General features: G+C 36.2%; 1 protein-coding gene across 1 annotated transcript in view; it reads left to right on the forward strand.

Annotated features, from left to right (window-relative positions):
- The window catches only part of EAF2 (ELL associated factor 2), a 39,686-nt gene that overhangs the window by 12,068 nt on the left and 7,743 nt on the right, over positions 1-19,875 (forward strand). Inside the window, exons 2-5 of the mRNA XM_033134441.1 lie at positions 2,911-3,005; positions 6,663-6,799; positions 8,576-8,721; positions 19,419-19,679. Coding sequence (XP_032990332.1) covers positions 2,911-3,005; positions 6,663-6,799; positions 8,576-8,721; positions 19,419-19,679 — 639 coding nt within the window. The remainder of the gene's footprint in view (positions 1-2,910; positions 3,006-6,662; positions 6,800-8,575; positions 8,722-19,418; positions 19,680-19,875) is intronic.

Raw genomic sequence — 19,875 nt, forward strand, 5'->3', positions numbered from 1 at the left:
TAGCCTTGGTTGTATGCCCTTGTATTTCCTCACTTTGAATATTTCCTACCACTCCCTCTTGGCCTGCAAAGTTTTCTGCTACCTTGTCTTCTAAATCACTGATTCGATCCTCTTTAATCTAATCTGCTTTCATTTCTTCTAGTGTATTCTTCACTTCAGTTATTGTATTCTTTATTTTGGACTGGATCTTTTTTATAGTTTCTGTGTCTTTCTTTATGCTTACTATCTCTTTGTTGAAGTTCTCACTAAGTTCCTTAAACATTCTTTATGTTTTAAACTCTATCTCTGGTAGATTGGTTTCCTCCATTTCATTTAGTTCTATTTCTGGAGATTTCTCCTGTTCTTTTATTTGGAAAGTATTTCTTTGTTTCTTCATGCTGTCTGCTTCTCTGTATTTGTTTCTATGTATTAGGTAGATCTCCTATGTCTCTCAGTCTTCGCCGGGTGGCCTTATGTAGGATGTGTCCCATGTGATCAAGTGGCACAGTCTCTCTGATCACCTGTGCGTGTGTTCCAGGAGTGTCCCTTGCGTGTGTTTTGTGTATTCTCCTGTTGTAGTTGATCCTTGATTGCTTTTGGTGTATCAGTTGGTGGGTTTGACTCTCAGGCTGACTGGCTGTGAGGATTGGCTACTCCTGCAGCCTATGAGTGGTTGTGTGTGGGCTGATCCCTCAGAGCAGGATTCGCCCAGTGGGCTCTTGTGCCTATTGAGACCACCCTTTGGGTGTGTTGCTTGTGGGTAGTGCTCTGGTGTGGTCTGAAGCTGGCCTGTGGATGTGTTGTGTCTGATGTCTCTTGGGAGTTGCCTTCATGCTCTCAAATTTCAGCCTTGCCTATGACCAGCCCAGAGCCACCTGGTAGGAGCTACAAAGCTATATTCAGTTCGTTGCCGCCAGTGTTGGATCTGGACGTATGTGGGGGTTGCTACACTGTGAACGGAGGCCAGCTGTCACCAGTATAGGCCTGTGGCATCTTAGCCAAAGGTCCAGGTCCCCACCCAGGCCTGTTAACACCTGCCAGCTGCCCATAAGGCTCAGCCACTTAAAGAACCTTCTTAGGTATGTGGGCCAGGCTTGTTGACCTGGTGTTATCGGGGCCCACAGCAATGCCACCTGAGTTGGGCAGGGCGGGGACTCTTGGAGTCATGGAGAGTGGCTGGTGGTTTTTACAAAGTTAATACAGATTCAGTTCTTTTGCCAGTGCTGATCCTGTGGCCACTCCACAAAATGCCCAGAGATCCCCCTTGCTAGCCACCACTCACCCAGGGCCCACAGATCCCTGAGAGCTGCCCAAAAAAGGATGCAGCAAAAACTTGGGCTCACCACTTGTTAACAAAAGTTTCCCAATCCACTCCCAGCCAACCACTGCTGTAGAAGTTTCCCACACCTTATGGGGGCAGGACTGGCTGCTCGGGAGCTGAGACTGCCCCGGGCTATGCCACGCTAGCTGGACAGGCAGGGTTCAAGGCAGTTGCCAAAGTGGCATGTGCACAGATATTACCAGACCAGTGCAGTCTCAGATTTGACCCTGTGGGGGTACGTTCAACACAGGAAAGATGGCTCCCTCCTGTAGGCCACACGTGAGGCGGGATCGACACAGGGACAATGGCAGCTGTCACTCCATCCCTCATCCTAAGCCACACAACTCGGTTTTTTTTCCCTGTGTGTCTCTGGCATCTCCCAAGTTGCCGCCCCTCCCTCGGAGCCCAGGGTGAGTACTCACAAACGAGTGAGTCTGTGTGCAGGCTGTTTAAGAGGATGTCTGGGTTTCCAGCCACCTTCCTTTTTACCAGGATGGACAGAAGGAATCTTTGCAGATTTACACTGTGAGATGCTGTGGGGACTCTTCCTCCCGGCATGGGACTCCTGGGCTGGGGAGCTCGCTGTGGGGCCTGGGACCCCTCACTCTTCAGGGGGACTTCTGCCATTGACATGTCCCTCCTGGTGCCTAAGCACCACCTGTGGGTTTGGGGTCAGTCCATTTTGTGTTTCCTGACCCCCACTAGTCTCAATGTGGCTTCTTCTTTATATCCTTAGTTCCAGGGGTTCTGTTCAGCTAGTCTTCAGATGATTCTCAAGGTTGATTCTTTTATTGTTTAGTTGTAATTTTAATGTGATCCTGGCAGGTGGCAGGCACAACATTTACCTATTCCACCACCTTGGACCTTCTCCCTTGCTGTGAATTACTTTTGAGTGGCTTTCATATCTTAGAGGTTTTTGAGCTTGTTCAACATATGAAATATCTCAGTACTCTAAATTCCTTCTAGGTGATACATTTTAATGACATCATTTGTATTATGATTTAACTCAAAATGAAACTTGTTTTAAGTTCTGAAGTGACAGATTTGGTTAAATTTACACGTCTTTAAGTGGTGTACATATCCATGAAAAACTCAAGCTGTTAAACTATATAAGATAGCTTTTTCTTAACTTTCTCCATGAATGTTTATTTGCCGTGTATTCATTCATTTTTTATTCTGCTAGGACAGCAGAGAAATGGTAATAGGTACCCAAAGTGGATTAAAAAAAATTTATGGGAGAAAAAGACTGAAAATTGGAAACATTCTACTGATACCGATTTTTAGCAAATTGTGAAAACATTGACAATATTTAGTTCTTAGCAGTGAACATCTTAGACTAGTTCATCTTGATCTAGACAGGATTCTAGGAAGCATAGTTTAAGGAATACTGTTTTAGAGTATAACTATTTATTTTTTTTCTGAGAATTGTACATACAGAAATAAACTGCATTGTATTTTGTTTATTTGTAATATAAAGACTTTCTTAAACCAATTTAATAACTGGTTGATTAAAAATTATTTACCACTTTGAAACATGCTCATATTTTTTATATGCAGTTATTTCGGTGTTATTCCATCTTACAAAAATCTGTATCTGTATCTATTTTTAGATGACTTCAAACCTGCTTCAGTTGATACTTCTTGCGAAGGAGAGCTTGAGGTTGGCAAAGGTGAACAAGTGACAATAACTCTGCCAAATATAGAAGTGAGTATTTCTACATATTTAGACTACAGGACTATTTTTGTAAGATTTCCCCTAAATATAAATGAAAATAATTGCACAATTGATATAGTGATAGTCTGTTAAAGTAATTAATAAACACAGCAAGGCAAAAAACATTATTTTATGTAAAAATAATGCCTTGAAATACTTTATTAAGTTTCAAGAGTTATTATATCACGTGGTCTGAAACAATTGGAAGTCTAAACAAATATTTATTAAATTGCTTTTATGAGCCAGATTTTTTAGTCTGAACTAGGTATAATAACATACCCCCTGCCTTATAGTCCTAATCTGTAATAGCAGACAGACATGTAAACATCTAGTGCTGTAAGTTAGAGCATGTACAAAATTCTGTGCAAGCACTTAAGTGTAATCAAATACTCTACTAGTGGAATCTTGAAAGACTTCCAAAGCAGATCTTCTTTGAGGTGAGCCTTAAAGGACAAGTAGAATTTCATAACATAGAAAGAGAGTAGAATATTCTAAGAAGAAGCATAAGGAACAGCATATGAAAGACTAATGGAGAAAGAACAAGTTTGTGGAATAACTGATTTAATGTAGTAAATTACAGATTAATGAAAAATGATTGATAGGAATAGAAACTGGAAAAGTAGGTTGGAATCAGATTGTGAAGAATCTTTTATGTTGGAATGTAGAATTTGAACTTTATCCCACAGATGTTAGAGAACCATTAGAAGTTTTTAAGTCGAGAGCGAACATGAATAAATTTGTGCTTTTGGGTTACAAAAGAAAGAGACTAAGGTCAGGGAGGCCTTAACCAAAAATTTTAAGTTTTGTCTGTTTTTTAAATCTCCAGATGTAGCCAAGTGACAGTACCAAATACTATTTACATAAATATACAAGTTCTTCATTATGTGCTCTAGTTTTCTGTCCTTGAGTTAGGAGTTTCTTTTTAAAAAATTTTTATTAAATTTATTCAGGTGACATTGGTTAGTAAAATCACATAGGTTTCGAGTGTACATTTCTATAATACATCATCTATACATCGCATTGTGTGTTCACCACCCAGAGTCAGTTCTCCTTCCATCACCATACATTTGAACACTTTACCCTCTTCTACCCCCTTAATCTCTGGGAATCACTAAACTGTTGTCTGTGTCTATTTTTCTTTCTTTGTTTGTCTTGTTCATTTGTTGCTTTCAGTTTTACATCCCACCTGAGTGAAATTATATGGTTCTTGACTTTTTCTGTCTGATTTATTTCACTTAGCATGATAATCTCAAGATCCATCCATGTTGTCACAAATGGCAATATTTCATCTTTTCTTATGGATGAGTAATATTCCATTATGTATATCTACCTGAAAAATCTGAAAACATTTATCCATAAAGATATATGTACCCCTATGTTCATCGCAGCATTATTCACGGTAGCCAAGACATGAAAACAACCAAAATGTCCTTTGATCGATGATTAGATAAAGATCTGAGTTAGAAATTTCTTAGCATTCAACTTAAGTATTTTTTTTGTTGTTTTTATACCGACTTGATCTATTCTCAGAGAAAGCCAAGACTGTAACTTTAACATATAAAAAAAGCACTGACTGAGTTTTTTTTCTTTGTTTTGTTTAATTTTTCTAATTTTCTATGTATATAGGAGACAGTTTGTCATGGTTTGAGGTATAGAAAGCAAGGTCTCTATTCTCTAGTCTTCTACCTTTCTCATATTTTTATCTGTCAAGACTATTGAGACCCCATTATTATGTCAGACTGTATAAATTGGATGCCTCGAAATGTTTTCCTAAGGTATGTTAAATTTGCGGGGGCTTTTTATTGTATATTTCTTATTTGCTCCCTTGGAAACTAAAGGAAATGAAAAATCAGTTCAGTGTGAGACATTGTGGATTTATATTACTCTCTTTGTATTACTCTGTTATGAAAGTGTTCAGATTCTGGCGTCCCTAAAATAGTTTAGAAATCTAGTACCCAATAATCTAAGTCTTTTTTGCCTTATGATATTTATTAAAGAAAAACCTAAACCATCTACTTAATTTTAAAAGTTACTGAGAAGCCTTTAGTTGATAACAAGCACCACTCGCTTGGTGTCAGTGCTGATTGGTTGGAAGAAAAACTTTACTTGGGTTCTTCTTTGCCATATAGAATATTGTTTTCTCATATTGCAATCCTCCAACCCTCATCCTTTGTATGGCTTTTCTACTCTAAGCTGGTGGGTGTGTTACATTTATTAATAAACCTTTTTCATTCACACAGACCTACTTTAATCAAGAGTTAACATTCACCATGTGTTTGGTTATGGTCTCAAATGAAATTACCTCTTACAGGAATGACAACTATAGAAGGAAGTTTTTAAGCCTTCAAATTGTAAATTTCTGAAACAGCAAAACAATCATCTGGGAAAAAGTGACTCCCCACCCAGCCCACCAGAGATATGTCAAAAAAGAATATGCCTCAATATTTGTGTGTGTGTGTATGTGTTCATGAGAAAGAAAAAGAGGGAGAGACAAATGGACAGGCAGACCATATATACATGTATCTCCTGCCTGATAAGTCCTATACTAGTTGACTATTGGGAATACGTAGGTCAGTGTCTTTAAAAATATACCATTTAATGAGGAAGACAGGAAATAATGGATTAAAATATGGAACTGTAAGGACTAGCATAAAGGTATACATAGAATATTATGGGAGAACAAAAGAGAGGTAACTCAGCCAAGGGAGGGAGGAGAGACATCAGGATACCCTGTTTTGAAAATGAGTTGCAGTTACCTAGCTGAAGGAAAGAGGGAAGGACATTATAGGCAAAGAAAGGAAAAAGACATGGGCTAAGACAAAGCAACAAAAGAGTCTGTTACATTTGAAGAACTACATACAAGTCACTGGGGCTAGGTCGGAAGGGGTCCATATGGGGACATAGTAGGAGCTGGAAAGGTATTTAGGAATCAGATAATAAAGGACCTAATGTGTAATGCAAAGTATTTGAACATTATCCCATTAAACTGTTTTTGACAACTAGAATGAAAGAATTGTTAAATTTACCACCTGTCAAGAATAAATATTTTTTTCTGCTGGGCATACAGTCTTTAAAATTAGTGGGTTTAGTGTAACAAGTCTTGTTCCTTGATACATTCATTTTCCTTAATTTGCATAGGGAAGCACCACTTTAAGAAAATGCCAGATTTAAAAAACTAAACTTAGGAAGGAAGGAGATGAGGAGTAGGAAATATGATTCAGGGCTTCTGTTCCCTTATCTGTAAAATATATTGGTTGTATTAGAATTGAATCTCAATGCAATATATAGATGATGTACCATATAAATGTACACTTGAAACCTATATAATTTTACTAACCAATGTCAATCCAATAAATTTAATAAAAATTAAAAAAAAAAAAAGAATTGAATCCCAATTTCCTGTTGTAGACTTGCCCTGGTTCAGGGCAAGTACTTCCTCTGTTTACTTTCCTCAATGATGGCAGCTTTAAGATCTCAGCCTCTCTTCATCTCTGACATTTTTACTGCACTTCTTATTGTCAGAGTAGTAAATTTAGGTAGTTAGGTGACTTGAAGTATAACATAGATTGAGAAACACAGATCTCAAAGTCCCTCCCAATCAAATTTCCATTATAAATTTCAAGTAATGATAATTAACTTTTTAAACAGGGATCAACTCCACCAGTAACTGTTTTCAAAGGTTCAAAGAAACCTTACTTAAAAGAATGCATTTTGATTATTAACCATGATACTGGAGAATGTCGACTAGAAAAACTGAGCAGCAACATCACTGTAAAAAAAACAAGGTATGTGGTTAACTGAATAAATTATTTTATCAGCACATAAATTGCTAAGGAAATGTCAGTGATAAAAGTTATTGGATTAAGTCACATTATTATATAAGGGTTATTATGTCTGTGTTGTACAAAAATGTTTGAATCTTTTTCCAAGTGTTAATTTGGTGGAGAGCCTTAGCCACAAGATTGTACCATTTCTCCCTATGATATATAAAAGCTTGTTTTGTCTCTGAATATTTTCTATATGTGCAGATATACCTTATTCTATTGTAGATGTTTACATAGACCTGTATGGAAAGGAGCCATTATGCACTCTTCAAAATAATTTAATCTTCATTAGTAAAAGTTTATTAAGCACCTAGAATATGTAAGGCTCTAGGAAAAGGAAAATTTTCTATATAAATACTAACCTCAAAATTTCTGCATTTTAACTGGATTAACATATAAGTCCATTAGAAAAGTCAATAAGAGAATAAAGCCATCTCAAATCCATTTTTAGAAACAAGGAGGTACATTAATTACCATGTAACTTAAGAGACTTGCTTTCAAAGCCATACAAATAGTGTAGACAAAAATTGCTCTAGGAAATTAAAGGAAGGGAGAGGTTATGGTTGATTGGAGCATTCAGGAAGCCCTTATTGATGTATCTTGAGAGGAGGTTAAGATTTAGGGCTTTTTTTCCCCCAAACATACTTGATAAGAATTACCTTCAGTGCTTATTAAATATATGAGTTCCCAAATCTAACTTCAGGTTAGGAAGGAGCCTGGGAAGCTCTATTTTTCATTATCCCTTCCGTCCTCACGATGTTTATTAGTAGGAAGGTTTGGAAAATACTGATTTAATGGATCAGCGAGAACATGAGGATATAAGCAAGGTTTAAAAGCAGGAATATTTCTGGCTTATTTGGGGCCAATGAATAAGACCTGTTTGACTAGGGAAGAGATTTGTCTCTGCCTGTATATAAACAAGTATTGGAAAGTGAGGAGTGAGGTTGATAGTGGATTAGAGGTAAGGTCATAAAGGTAAGTTAAAGCTAATGCCTTCAATATTAACTATGAAATTAGGACATTGTCTTATTGACAGTAGTTATGTATTAAATTTTTTAAACTAGGGATTAAATATTTTTTCATTTAAAACATTTTTATTTTGAAACTAATCCACCAAACTGAGTAAAATGATACAATATGGGAAACAGAAAAATGCAAAAAACACATTTTTTGAGAGCAGGAATGAAAAGTGAGGTGCTAAATACTTTGTGAAGGAAGGACTGACAGGATTTGGTGACTAGAAATGGAAGAGGCAGAAGTCAAGCATAATTGTGTTATATACTCTTTTCTTAAAAGTATTGAAAATACATGAATCTTTGTTAGTAACATATTTTAAAGTTATGAATGAAAAATGTGGAAGTGACTTAATTTTGACAGAAATGATCATTTTAGAATTTAGGGAATACATTGTGTGTATTATACACTTAGGGACATTATTTTAAGCACCTGTGCATGTCTTACCTCTTTAATTTTGAGCAGGGGTGTTTTTTTTTGGGGGGGGGGTGGTTTCCACTCATATTTGTATCCTTCAGTGGACCTGTGTATATGCCATGCATTATACAGAGGGCTCAATAAATATTTGTTAAATAATGAATAAAAGCAATGTTTTAATTCTTGAATATAATATTAAGGTTGTCTAGGGAAAAGAATAAGTGGTCAATTTTAGTAACTTTTAGGTTGAAATGGTTGTTACATTGCCATCATACCTATTTTGACCTTTGATATTCTTAATTGCAGAGTTGAAGGAAGCAGTAAAATTCAGTCTCGTGCGGAGCAACAGCAGCAACAAATGCGGAATTTAACTAGGACTCCTAATTTTGTAAAACATTCTCCATCCGAAGACAAGATGTCCCCAACATCTCCAATGGATGACATTGAAAGAGGTAAAATCTAAGTGTCCATAATGTTCCTTTATAAGAAATTATTAAGAATAAGTGAAAATTTTCATTTTAATTAACAAGGCAACTAATTATCAACTTATTGAGAGCTTAGTATTTTTTATGTGTCTTTTGGGGGGAGAAGAGTGTAGATTATGATTTATGGTGTTATGTAATTATGTATCTGTATAAGAGCATTTGTATCTTTTTTTATTATTCAGGGGGAAAAGTGTTTAGATGTGTGTAACTGGAGTTTTCTTCTTTTTGACAGTTGTGATGATTCAAATTCAGTTCTTCACAGCATCTTCCTGTCGAAGTTCTTTATGTATAGCCAAACTATAGATGTCTAAGATGTCACCCAACCAGTAGTGAAGTGAGGACATGTAGTAAGCGGAAGCAGCAGGCAAGTTCTTCTCAACTGCTGCTCACTTCTCAGCAGGAAGGTGTTTCTAGGGAGGCACAGTCCTTTTGAAAGTAAGGAAACTTAAATCTCCATTTTTTTTTTTTTTACCTAGCCGCAGTTTGGGTGTTGGTGTTACAGTAATTGTGGTAGGAATAAGACCCAGGTCACCAAAGTATACAAGTATTTTTTTCTACACTTTTCCTTCATAACTTGCATGTTGCTCTCAATTCCACTTGCCCCCTTCTAGACCCAGTACAGTATTAGTTCCCTAATGTATTAGTGTTCCCTACCCTTGTTGCTAAAAGGGATCTTGAATTTTATTATATCTGTTTCCAAATGGGTTTGAATCATGATTTCATTATTTACATGTATACAGTAAAATACTGGAACAGAAAATAATGGTATTAAAGGGGAAGAGGAAGAAAATTTGTTAATTAATAAAACATTAAATTTAGAGCTGAGCTTCCTAGCCACTAAGACAAAATAAAAGACCTAAGTAGCATATTTTGTATCATCTAAGAGACAGCTTCCAAAGAATCAGACTTTTCACTGCTACTAAATTCTAAAAGGAATTCATCCTATGAAACCTGTTCTATATAAGGAAGCATTAAACTATATAGTATCTTCAACAATAATTTTATAACACAGTAAGTTCCTTTATGTGCCAGTTTTTTAGCAGAAACCTTAATAAATCATTTATTGAACTATTATATTGTAGAAGATAAGTTAACATGATCCAAGCCTAAGATCTAACTTTATATAAGAATTGACATTGAGATATTTGTATGGCATATTCCTTAGATGGTCTTCTTTTAAATATTTCCTTGACCTCACTATGCACGTCTCCTCCTATGGTTGAATCATTTTTTTACATTTATATCTAGATGTCTGGCACTTCTGTTAGTCTTTCTCTGGTTTAATTTTTACATTTACACCTTGGCTTCACCTGGAATTTTAGTTTAAGAAATAAGATAAGAATCCAAATTTCCCTACTCTCCAATAGTATCAATAAACAGCATTGATAAAGAATCAACAAATATGGTGTTGACAGAGTATATATCAATATCCATTTATTGAATAAGCCATCATTTCTTCTATAGATATGAAAAGCCATTTTTTCCACATGCAAAATTTCTATAAGGATTAAGCCTACTCACAGCATAAAATACACAATGGCCAATAAATATATGAAAAATTGGTCAAACTCTCTAATGCTTTTAAAATGCAAATTTTAAAAGTAAGAAATATTTTTCATTTATGAGCTTGGCAGTAGCTAAAACATTTGTCAACATTCAATACTGGTGAGGACATAAAGGGAAGCAAATATGTTCATACGTTTTTTTGAAGATTTTTATTAAAATATAGCTAACGTACAATATTATTTTAGTTTAAGGGGTACACCATAGTTATTCAACATTTATATACCTAAAGAAGTTATCAGCATGATAAATCCAGCAACCATCTGAGACCATACCACACTATCACAATAGTATTGGCTGTATTCCCTATGCTGTACATTACATCTCCATGACTTACTTGTTTTATACCTGGAAATTATACCTTTTTCACCCACTTTTTAAATTTTTCAATTCCAGTTGACATTCAATATTATTTTATATTAGTTTCAGGTGTATAGCATAGTGGTTAGACATTTATATATTTACAAAGTCATCCCCCTGACTAGTCTAGTACCCACCTGACACTATATATAGTTATTACCATGTTATTGACTATATTCCGTTTGCTTTACTTCACATCGCCATGACTATTTCATAAGTACCAATTTCAAGGATATTGGCCTATAATTTATTTTTTTTGTAATATCTTTGTCTGGCTTTGCAGTCGGGGTAATGGGAGCCTCATAAAAGAGTTTGGGAACTGTCCATCCTTTTGAATTTTTGGGAATGGAATGAGAAGGATAGGTATTAATTCTTGTTTGATTGTTTGGTAAAATTCACCTGTGAAGCCACCTTGTCCAGGACTTTTGTATGTGGGAGGTTTTTGGGGTTTTGGGGGGAGGTTTTTTTAAATTACTGATTCGATTTCATTAGTAGTAATCAGTCAATTCAGATTTTCTGCTGCTTCTTGATTCAGCCTTGGAAGATTGTATGCTTCTAGGAACTTAGCCATTTCTTCCAGATTGTTGAATTTGTTAGCATATAATTGTTCGTAGTATTTTCTTTTATTCCTTTGTAACTGTGGTGTCAATTGTCACTTCTCCCCTTTCATTTCTGATTTTATTTATTTCGATCCTCTCTCTTTTTTCTTAATGAGTCCAGTTAAGGGTTTATCAATTTTGTTTATCTTTTCAAAGAACCGGCTCTTGGTTTCATTGATATTTTAGATTCTATTTTGTTTATTTTCTTTCTGACCTTTCTTATTTCCTTCCTTCTATTCACTTTAGGCTTTGTTTGCTATTCTTTTTCCAGTTCCCTTAGGTATAAAGTTAGACTGTTTATTTGAGATTTTTCTTATTTCTTGAGGTAGGTCTGTATTGCTATGAATTTCCTTCTTAGGACTGCTTTCACTGTGTCCCATAGATTTGGGGGTCATTGAATTTTCACTTCTTTGTGTCTCAAGGTATCTTTTGATTTCTTCTTTGATCTCATTGTTAACCCATTCATTGTTTAGTCACATGTTATTTGTTTGTGTGTTTTTCAGTTTTTTCTTGTGATTGATTTCTAGTTTCATACCATTGTAGTCAGAAAAGATGCTTTGTATGATTTCAGTCTTCTTAAATTTATTGAGACTTGTTCTGTGACCTAACATGTGGTCCATTTTTGAAAATGTTTCATGTGCACTTAAGAAGAATGTATATTCTGCTATTTGGGAAGGAAGTGCTCTAAAAATATCAATTAAATCCTTCTGATATAATGTGTCATTAATGACCACTGTTTCCTTGTTGATTTTCTGGCTGGAAGACCTATCTCTTCATGTCAGTGGAGTGTCAAATTCCCCTACTATGATTGTATTACTGTCAGTCTCTCCCTTTACATCTGTTAATACTTGCTTTATGTATTTAGGTACTCCTATGTTGAGTGCATAAATGTTTATAAGGGTTATATCCTCTTGTTGGATTGATCCCTTTATCATTATGAAATGTCCTTCTTTGTCTCTTATTATAGCCTTTGTTTTAAAGTCTATTTTAGCTGATGTAACTTTTGCTGCTCCAGCTTCTTTTTCATTTCCATTCGCATGAAATATTTTTTTCCATCCTTTTACTTTTAATCTGTGTGTGTCTTTTGATCTAAAGTAGGTCTCTTATAGACAACATATGTATGGGTCTTGTTTTCTTATCCATTCACCTACCCTATGTCTTTTGATTAGACCATTTAATCCATTTACATTTAAAGTGATTTTTGATAAGTACGTAGTTATTGCCATTTTGTTACTCATATTTATATTCTCCTCCCCTTCTTCTTAAAGAAGTCCCTTTAACATTTCTTGTAATACTGGTTTAGTGGTAATAAAGTCCTTTAGCTTTTTCTTGTCTGGGAAGCTCTTTATCTCTCCTTCAATTTTAAATGATAGCCTTCCTGGGTAGAGTAGTCTTGGTTCTAGTTCTTTGCTTTTCATCATTTTGAATATTTCTTGCCAGTCACTTCTGAATCACAAAGTTTCTGTTAAGAAATCAGCAGATGGTCTTATGGGAGTTCCCTTGTAGGTAACTAGCAGGCTTTCTCTTGCTGCTTTTAAGATTCTCTCTTTATCTTTAACCTTTGGCATTTTAATTATAATGTGTCTTGGTGTGGGCCTGTTTGGGTTTATCTTGTTTGGGACTCTGCACTTTCTGGAATTGTATGTCTTTCCTTTGCCAGGTTAGGGAAGTTTTTTTCATCATTATTTCTTCAAATAGATTTTCAATCCCTGCTTTCTCTCTTCCTTTGTTAACCCTTTGATGCAAATGTTGTTATTCTTGGTGTTGTCCCAGGGATCCCTTAAACTATCCTCATTCTCTCTCTCTCTCTCTCTCTCTCTCTCTCTCTCTCTCTCTGCTGTTCCATTTGGGTGTTTTATGCTACCTTGTCTGCTGAATTGCTGATTTGATCCTTTGCTTCATCTGATCTACTATTGACTCCTTCTGGTGTGTTCTTCATTTATGTTATTTTGTTCTTCATTTCTGACTGGTGGTTTTTTACAGTCTCTATGTCCTTTTTTATGCTTACTATCAGTTTGTTAAAGTTCTCACTAAGTTTTTTAAGCATCCTTTACAACTGGTGTTTTGAACTCTGTATCTGGTAGATTGCTTGCCTCCATTTCATTTAGGTTGTGTGTGTGTGTGTGTGTGTGTGTGTAGTTTTCTCCAGTTTTTTCATTTGGGACATTTTTCTTTATTTCTTCATTATGGCTGCTGCTTTGTTTTTATTTCGATATTTTCAGTAGAACCTCTATGTCTCCCAGTCCTGGCAGGGTGGCTTTATGTAGTAGGTGTCCTGTGGGGCCCAGTGGCGCAATCTCCCTGATCACCTGCAGTTGGTGTTCAAGAGTGTCCCTTCTGTGGGTTTCATGTGCCCTCTTGCTATATAGTTGAACCTTGAGTGCTGTTGGCATGTCAGTTGGTAGGAATGACCCTCAGGCTTACTGGCTGTGAGAACTGGCTGTGGTCATAGCATAAGAGTTGCTGTGCTGGGGCTGAATCCACAAAGCAAGATTTGTCCCAGTGGTCTCTGGTGCCTGTTGAGACCACCCTTTAGGTGTGCCACTTGTGAAACTAATAAGGTGGTGTCCTCCTGTGGTTTGAAGCTTGCCACCAGGTATGCTGGTTCTGAGGCCTCTTGGGAGTGACTCATCTGCAGTTTAAGGTCAGCTGCTGCCTATGACTTGTCCAGGGCTACCTGGTAGGAGGTACAAAGCAATCCGCAGTTGACCGCTGCCTGTGCTGGACTTGGAGGTGCATGGCAGAGGCCACACAGAGAACTAAGGCCATCTATCACCACTACTGGGCTTGGGGCAGCTCAGCTAAAGGCTTAGGGCACCTCAAGGCCTGCCACTTCCTGCCAGCTGTCCATGAGGCTCAGATGCTGAAAGAGCCTAGGGTAGTACAGGAGTCGGGTGGGCCAAGTCCCAGGGAGTCACCAGTGTGGAGTAAGTGGAGCTTACCAGGCCAATGAAATTTCATATTTGGCTATGTGGAGGGAGGGCTCAACACAGGAAAGATGGCACCTGCCCGCCGGCTACACAGGAGGAGGACTCAACACAGGGACAATGGCAGCTTTCTCTATAGCCCTCTCCTTGAATCCCTGCATCTCTGTCTTTTCCCATATGTCTCTGGCACCTCCAGAGCCTCAGTCCCTCCACCGTAGCCCAGAGTGATGCTTTGGAGTGAGAGAGTCTGGATGCGGGCCCTTTAAGAAGATGTCTAGATTTCCAGTTGCCTTGCATCTCACCTTATTGGATGGAATCCCCGCTGATTTTCACAGCCAGTTGCCATGGGGGCTCCTCTTCCTAGAAGTGGTACTCTGAACTATGGAGCCCATGTGGTGCTGGGACTCTTCACTCTTCAGGAGGGACCTCTGTAGCTGAGATATCCCTCCCAATTCTCGACCACCAGACATGGGTGGGGGCCGGCCAGTTTTGTGTCTCCACCCTTCCTACAAGTCTGAAGGTGGCTTCTCTACATCCTTAGTTATAGGACTCTGTTCAGCTAGACTTTAGATGGTTCTCTAGGTTGCTTGTTCTATAACTTAGTTGCAAGTTTAATGTGGTCATGGGAGGAGGCAAGCACAGCATCCACCATCTTGACCAGCTATTCATACATTTTTGAAGAAAATATAAATTGACACATACTTATTTTTTGTAGAGGATTTTTTTTTCTACAAAGCACTTAGAACAGTGTCTAGTACATAGGAAGTACTAAATGAGGGTTTATCATTATCATCATCCTTATTTGCTCATAACTATTAAAATAAAAATATCCCTTACCTAGAATTTCTCCTGTAGTGAAACTTGTACAAGTAGATATATTCATAGATATCTATATCATGTCACATAAGAATGTTCCGTGCAGCGTTTTTTGTGCAAAGGAAAAAAGTGGAAAAATCCCAACTGCCCATCAAGAAGGGATTACAATACTACACATCCATTTTTAGTAACAAAGAAGGCAATCCAGATATATTATTAAGCAAAAAAGCAAGTTTTTACATATAATATGTGTGTACATGAAACATTTTTGAAAACAAAATTTGTGTAAGTTGTAAATGTATAGAACTTGGAAGAATTATACTAAAATATATGCATTATCTTTGGGGGTTTGGATTATAGGAAACTTTCTTCTTTTTTAATGGTACAAATTATTTGAATTTTTACAATGAATTTGTTATTTTTCAGATGAGTATTTGTTTAGAAGATAATATAATGTTGAAGAATAATGTTAATATAAAACCTCTCATTTTGAGTTAATTTTGGTATATGGTGACAGATTGCAGTCTTGTTTTGTTCTTTTGCATGTGGCTTTCCAATTTTCCTGGTGCCATTTATTGAAGAGACTTCCTTTTCTCCATTGTATGTTTTTGGCTCCTGTGTCAAAAATTATCTGTCCATATATATGTGGGTTTATTTCTGGGTTCGCAATTCTATTCCTTTGGTCTGTGTGTCTGTTTTTCTGCCAATACTATGCTGTTTTGATTATTGTCACTTTGAAGTATAATTTGAAGTCAAGGAATGTGATACCTCTGGCCTTCTTCTTTTTGCTCAGGATTGCCTTGGCTATTCAGGAGTCTTTTGTGATTCCATACAAATCTAATGAGTTTTTTTGTTCTATCTCTTTAAATAAATGCCATTGGGATTTTTGATGTGGATTGCATTACATCTGTATATTGCTTTGGGTAATATGGGCAATATTTAACTATGTTGATTCTTCCAATCCATGAACACAAACTATCGTTTCATTTCTTTGTGTCTTCTTCAATTTCTTTTAGTAAGGTCTTGTAGTTTTCAGTGTATATGTTCTTCACATCCTTTGTTGTTTATTCCTAGGTATTTCACTCTTTTTGTTGTAATTGCAAAAGGAATTGTTTAGCTCAGAATGGATCAAAGACCTAAATATAAGATCTGAAACAATAAATTGCATAGAAGAAAACATAGGTACTAAACTTACGGACCTTGGCCTTGGAGAAGATTTTACAAACTTGACCTCAAAAGCAAGGGAAGTAAAAGCAAAAATAAATGAATGGGACTATACCAAACTAAAAAGCTTCTGCACAGCAAAAGAAACCATCAACAAAACAAAGAGGCAATCAACCAAATGGAAGAAGGTATTTGCAAATACCTCCGATAAGGTGCTAATATCCAAAATATATAAAGAATTCATACAATTCTACAACAATAACAGAAACAATATGATTAAAAAATGGGCAGAGAGCCTGAACAGATACTTCTCCCAAGAAGACATACAAACAGCCAACAGATATATGGAAAGATGCTCAACTTCACTAGCTATTAGGGAAATGCAAATTAAAACCACAGTGAAATACCACCTCACACTTGTTAAAATGGCTATTATCAACAAGTAATAACAAATGTTGGCGAGGTTGTAGAGAAAAAAGAACGCTTATATACTGCTGGTGGGAATGTAAATTTGTGCAGCCACTATGGAAAACAGCATGGAGATGCTTTAAAAAATTAAAATAGAATTACCATATGACCCAGCAATACCTCTTCTGGGTATCAACCAAAAAAAATGTAAAAAAATTTATCCATAAAGATATATGTACCCCTATGTTCATTGCAGCATTATTCATAGTAGCCAAGACATGGAAACAACTGAAGTGTCCTTCCATAGATGACTGGGTAAAGATGTGGTACATATATACAATGGAATATTACTTGGCCATAAGAAAAGATGAAATACTGCCATTTGTGACAACATGGATGGATCTTAAGATTATCATGTTAAGCCAAATAAGTCAGACAGAAAAAGTAGAAAGCCATCTAATTTCACTCATATGTGGGATCTAAAACAGAAAGCAACAAACAAGACAAACAAGCAAAGGCTCATATAAACAGTCAACAGTTTAATGGTTACCAGAGGGTAAAGGGGAAGGAGATAGAAGGAGATAAAGGGAGTCAAATGTATGGTGACGGAAGATTTGACTTTGAGTGGTGAACACAAAATGCAATATATAGAAGATGTATCATAGAATTGTACACTTGAAACCTATATAATTTTGTTAGCCAATAAATTCAATTTTAAAAATCTTGAAATAAATAAAAGCAATATACGAAAACTTATGGTATGCAATAAAAGCAGTTCTAAAAGGGAAATTTATAGTAATAAATGCCTACAATAAGAAAAAAGAAAATTCTAAACTAACCTAATTTTACACTTCAAAGAACTAGAAAAAGAGCAAAGTAAGCCCAAAGTTAGAAGAAGGAAGGAAGTTATAATTATCAGAGCAAAAATAAAAGAAATAGAGACTAGAAAAACTATTAACAGAAAAGATGAATGAAACTAGATTGGTTTTTTGTAAAGATGAAATTGACAAACCTTTAACTAGACCAACAAAGAAAGAAAAAGAGAAGGCTTAAATAAAGTCAGAAATGAAAGAGATATTGCAACAGATACCACAGATACAAATATTCATAAGAGACTACTATGAACAATCATAGGCAAATAAATTGGATCGCATAGAAGAAATGGATAAATTCCTAAAAATAAACAACCTACCAAGACTAAATCATGAAGAAATAGAAAATCCGAACAGACCAATGTATGAAGATTGAAGTAATCAAATGAACTAATCAAAAACCTTCTAGCAAAGAAAACGCCGAGACCAGATGGCCTCATTGGTGAAATTCTACCAAATGTTCAAAGTATTAATGCCAATTTTTCTCAAACTATTCCAGAAAGTTGACGAAGAGGGAACACTTTCAAATTCATTTTTATGAGGCCAGCATTGCCCTGATACCAAAGCCAAATAAGGACACTACAAGAAGAGAAAATTACAGGCCAATATCTGATGAACATAGATGCAGACATCCTCAACAAAATACTAGCAAACCAAATTCAGCAGCACATTAGAAGGCATGATCAAGTGAGATTTTTGCCTGGGATGCAAGAATGTTATAACATGCTAACGAATAAACATGATACACCACATTAATAGAATGAAGATTAAAAATTATATGATCATCTCAGTAGATACAAAAAACATTTGACAAAATTCAACATACTTTCATGATAAAACTAATTTTGTGTACACTTTAAGTACATACAATTTTATTTGTCAATTATACCTCAACAGAGTCAAGGAAAAAAAGAAATTCATCTGTATATATTATGTTGCATTGTATGTATTGGGGAAATAAGAGCTGGAGGATGTTTTCTGCTGAAATAGGTTTTAATTTTTACAGTTTTAATTTTTCACACTTTTATTATATTTTATTTGAATAACATGTATGAGTATAATGGTATAAATAAGTATAGTGCTTAGATTTAGACACTGCCTATATCTTGTTTTTTGTAAGATTTTATTAAAGAATGGGACTTTATTGGGGAACAGTGTGTACTTCCAGGACTTTTTTCCAAGTCAAGTTGTTGTCCTTTCAGTCTTAGTTGTGGAGGGCGCAGCTCAGCTCCAGGTCCAGTTGCTGTTACTAGTTGCAGGCAGCCCACCATCCCTTGCTGGAGTCAAGGAATTGAACTGGCAACCTTGTGGTTGAGAGAATGCGCTCCAACCAACTGAGCCATCCAGGAGCTCAGCGGCAGCTCAGCTCAAGGTACCATGTTCAATCTTAGTTGTAGGGAGTGCTGCCCACCATCCCTTGAGGGAGTTGAGGAATCCAACTGGCAACCTTGTGGTTGAGAGCCCACTGGCCCATGTGGGAATCGAACCAGCAGCCTTCGGAGTTAGGAGCATGGAGCTCAAACCACCTGAGCCACCGGGCCAGCCCCTCTTTTTTTTTTTTTTTTTTTTTAACTTATGGGTGGGTAGTAATAAAGAGCAAACTCAAGATCTAACAATAGGTGATTTGGTTGTCAAAATCTAAAATGCCAGTTTCCAAGCAGAATTTAAAAACACATATGGTCACAACAAAGTATTAGCAGTGATTATTCCTGGGAAGTAGAATTAAAGGAACTTGAGGGGATAGGAAGAAGAATGTTACTTTTTATTTTGCGCTCATAGGGAAGTTTTTTTATATACAATGCTTTAAATGTACATATGTTTATGCTCATATGTTTAGTCTTACTTATTCCTCATCAATGCTTTCTTAGAAACTAACCATTTACATTTTATTATATTTGTTTAGTATTTATATTTAATATTATTTATTTAACCTATCTATTCAATTCTGTTTTCAGAACTGAAGGCAGAAGCTAGTCTAATGGACCAGATGAGTAGTTGTGATAGTTCATCGGATTCTAAAAGTTCGTCATCTTCAAGCAGTGAGGATAGTTCCAGTGACTCAGAAGATGAAGAGTACAGATCCTCTCCTTCTGATCCGGGGAATTATGTCTCAGGACATCCTACCCTGTCTGCCATGCCACAGTGCAGGATTCCTGACATAGATCCCAGTCAGAATAGAGATCCTAACAACAGTGGCCTTCTGATGAATACTTTAAGTAAGTCAACATAAGCATGAGTAATTAGAAAAGTAAGAATTCACAGTGAAGCCATACTGGCTATGATCTAAAATTTGGATAAAGGGAAATACTCTTATTAATTTGATACTGTTAACCATACCCTCCTACTGAATTATTCATTTTCTTTTGACTCTGTGACATAATGCCTTTTTGGTTTTTTTTGCCATCTTTCCAG

Source organism: Rhinolophus ferrumequinum, chromosome 2 (assembly GCF_004115265.2).
Source record: "Rhinolophus ferrumequinum isolate MPI-CBG mRhiFer1 chromosome 2, mRhiFer1_v1.p, whole genome shotgun sequence".
NCBI classification, from domain to species: Eukaryota; Metazoa; Chordata; class Mammalia; order Chiroptera; family Rhinolophidae; genus Rhinolophus; species Rhinolophus ferrumequinum.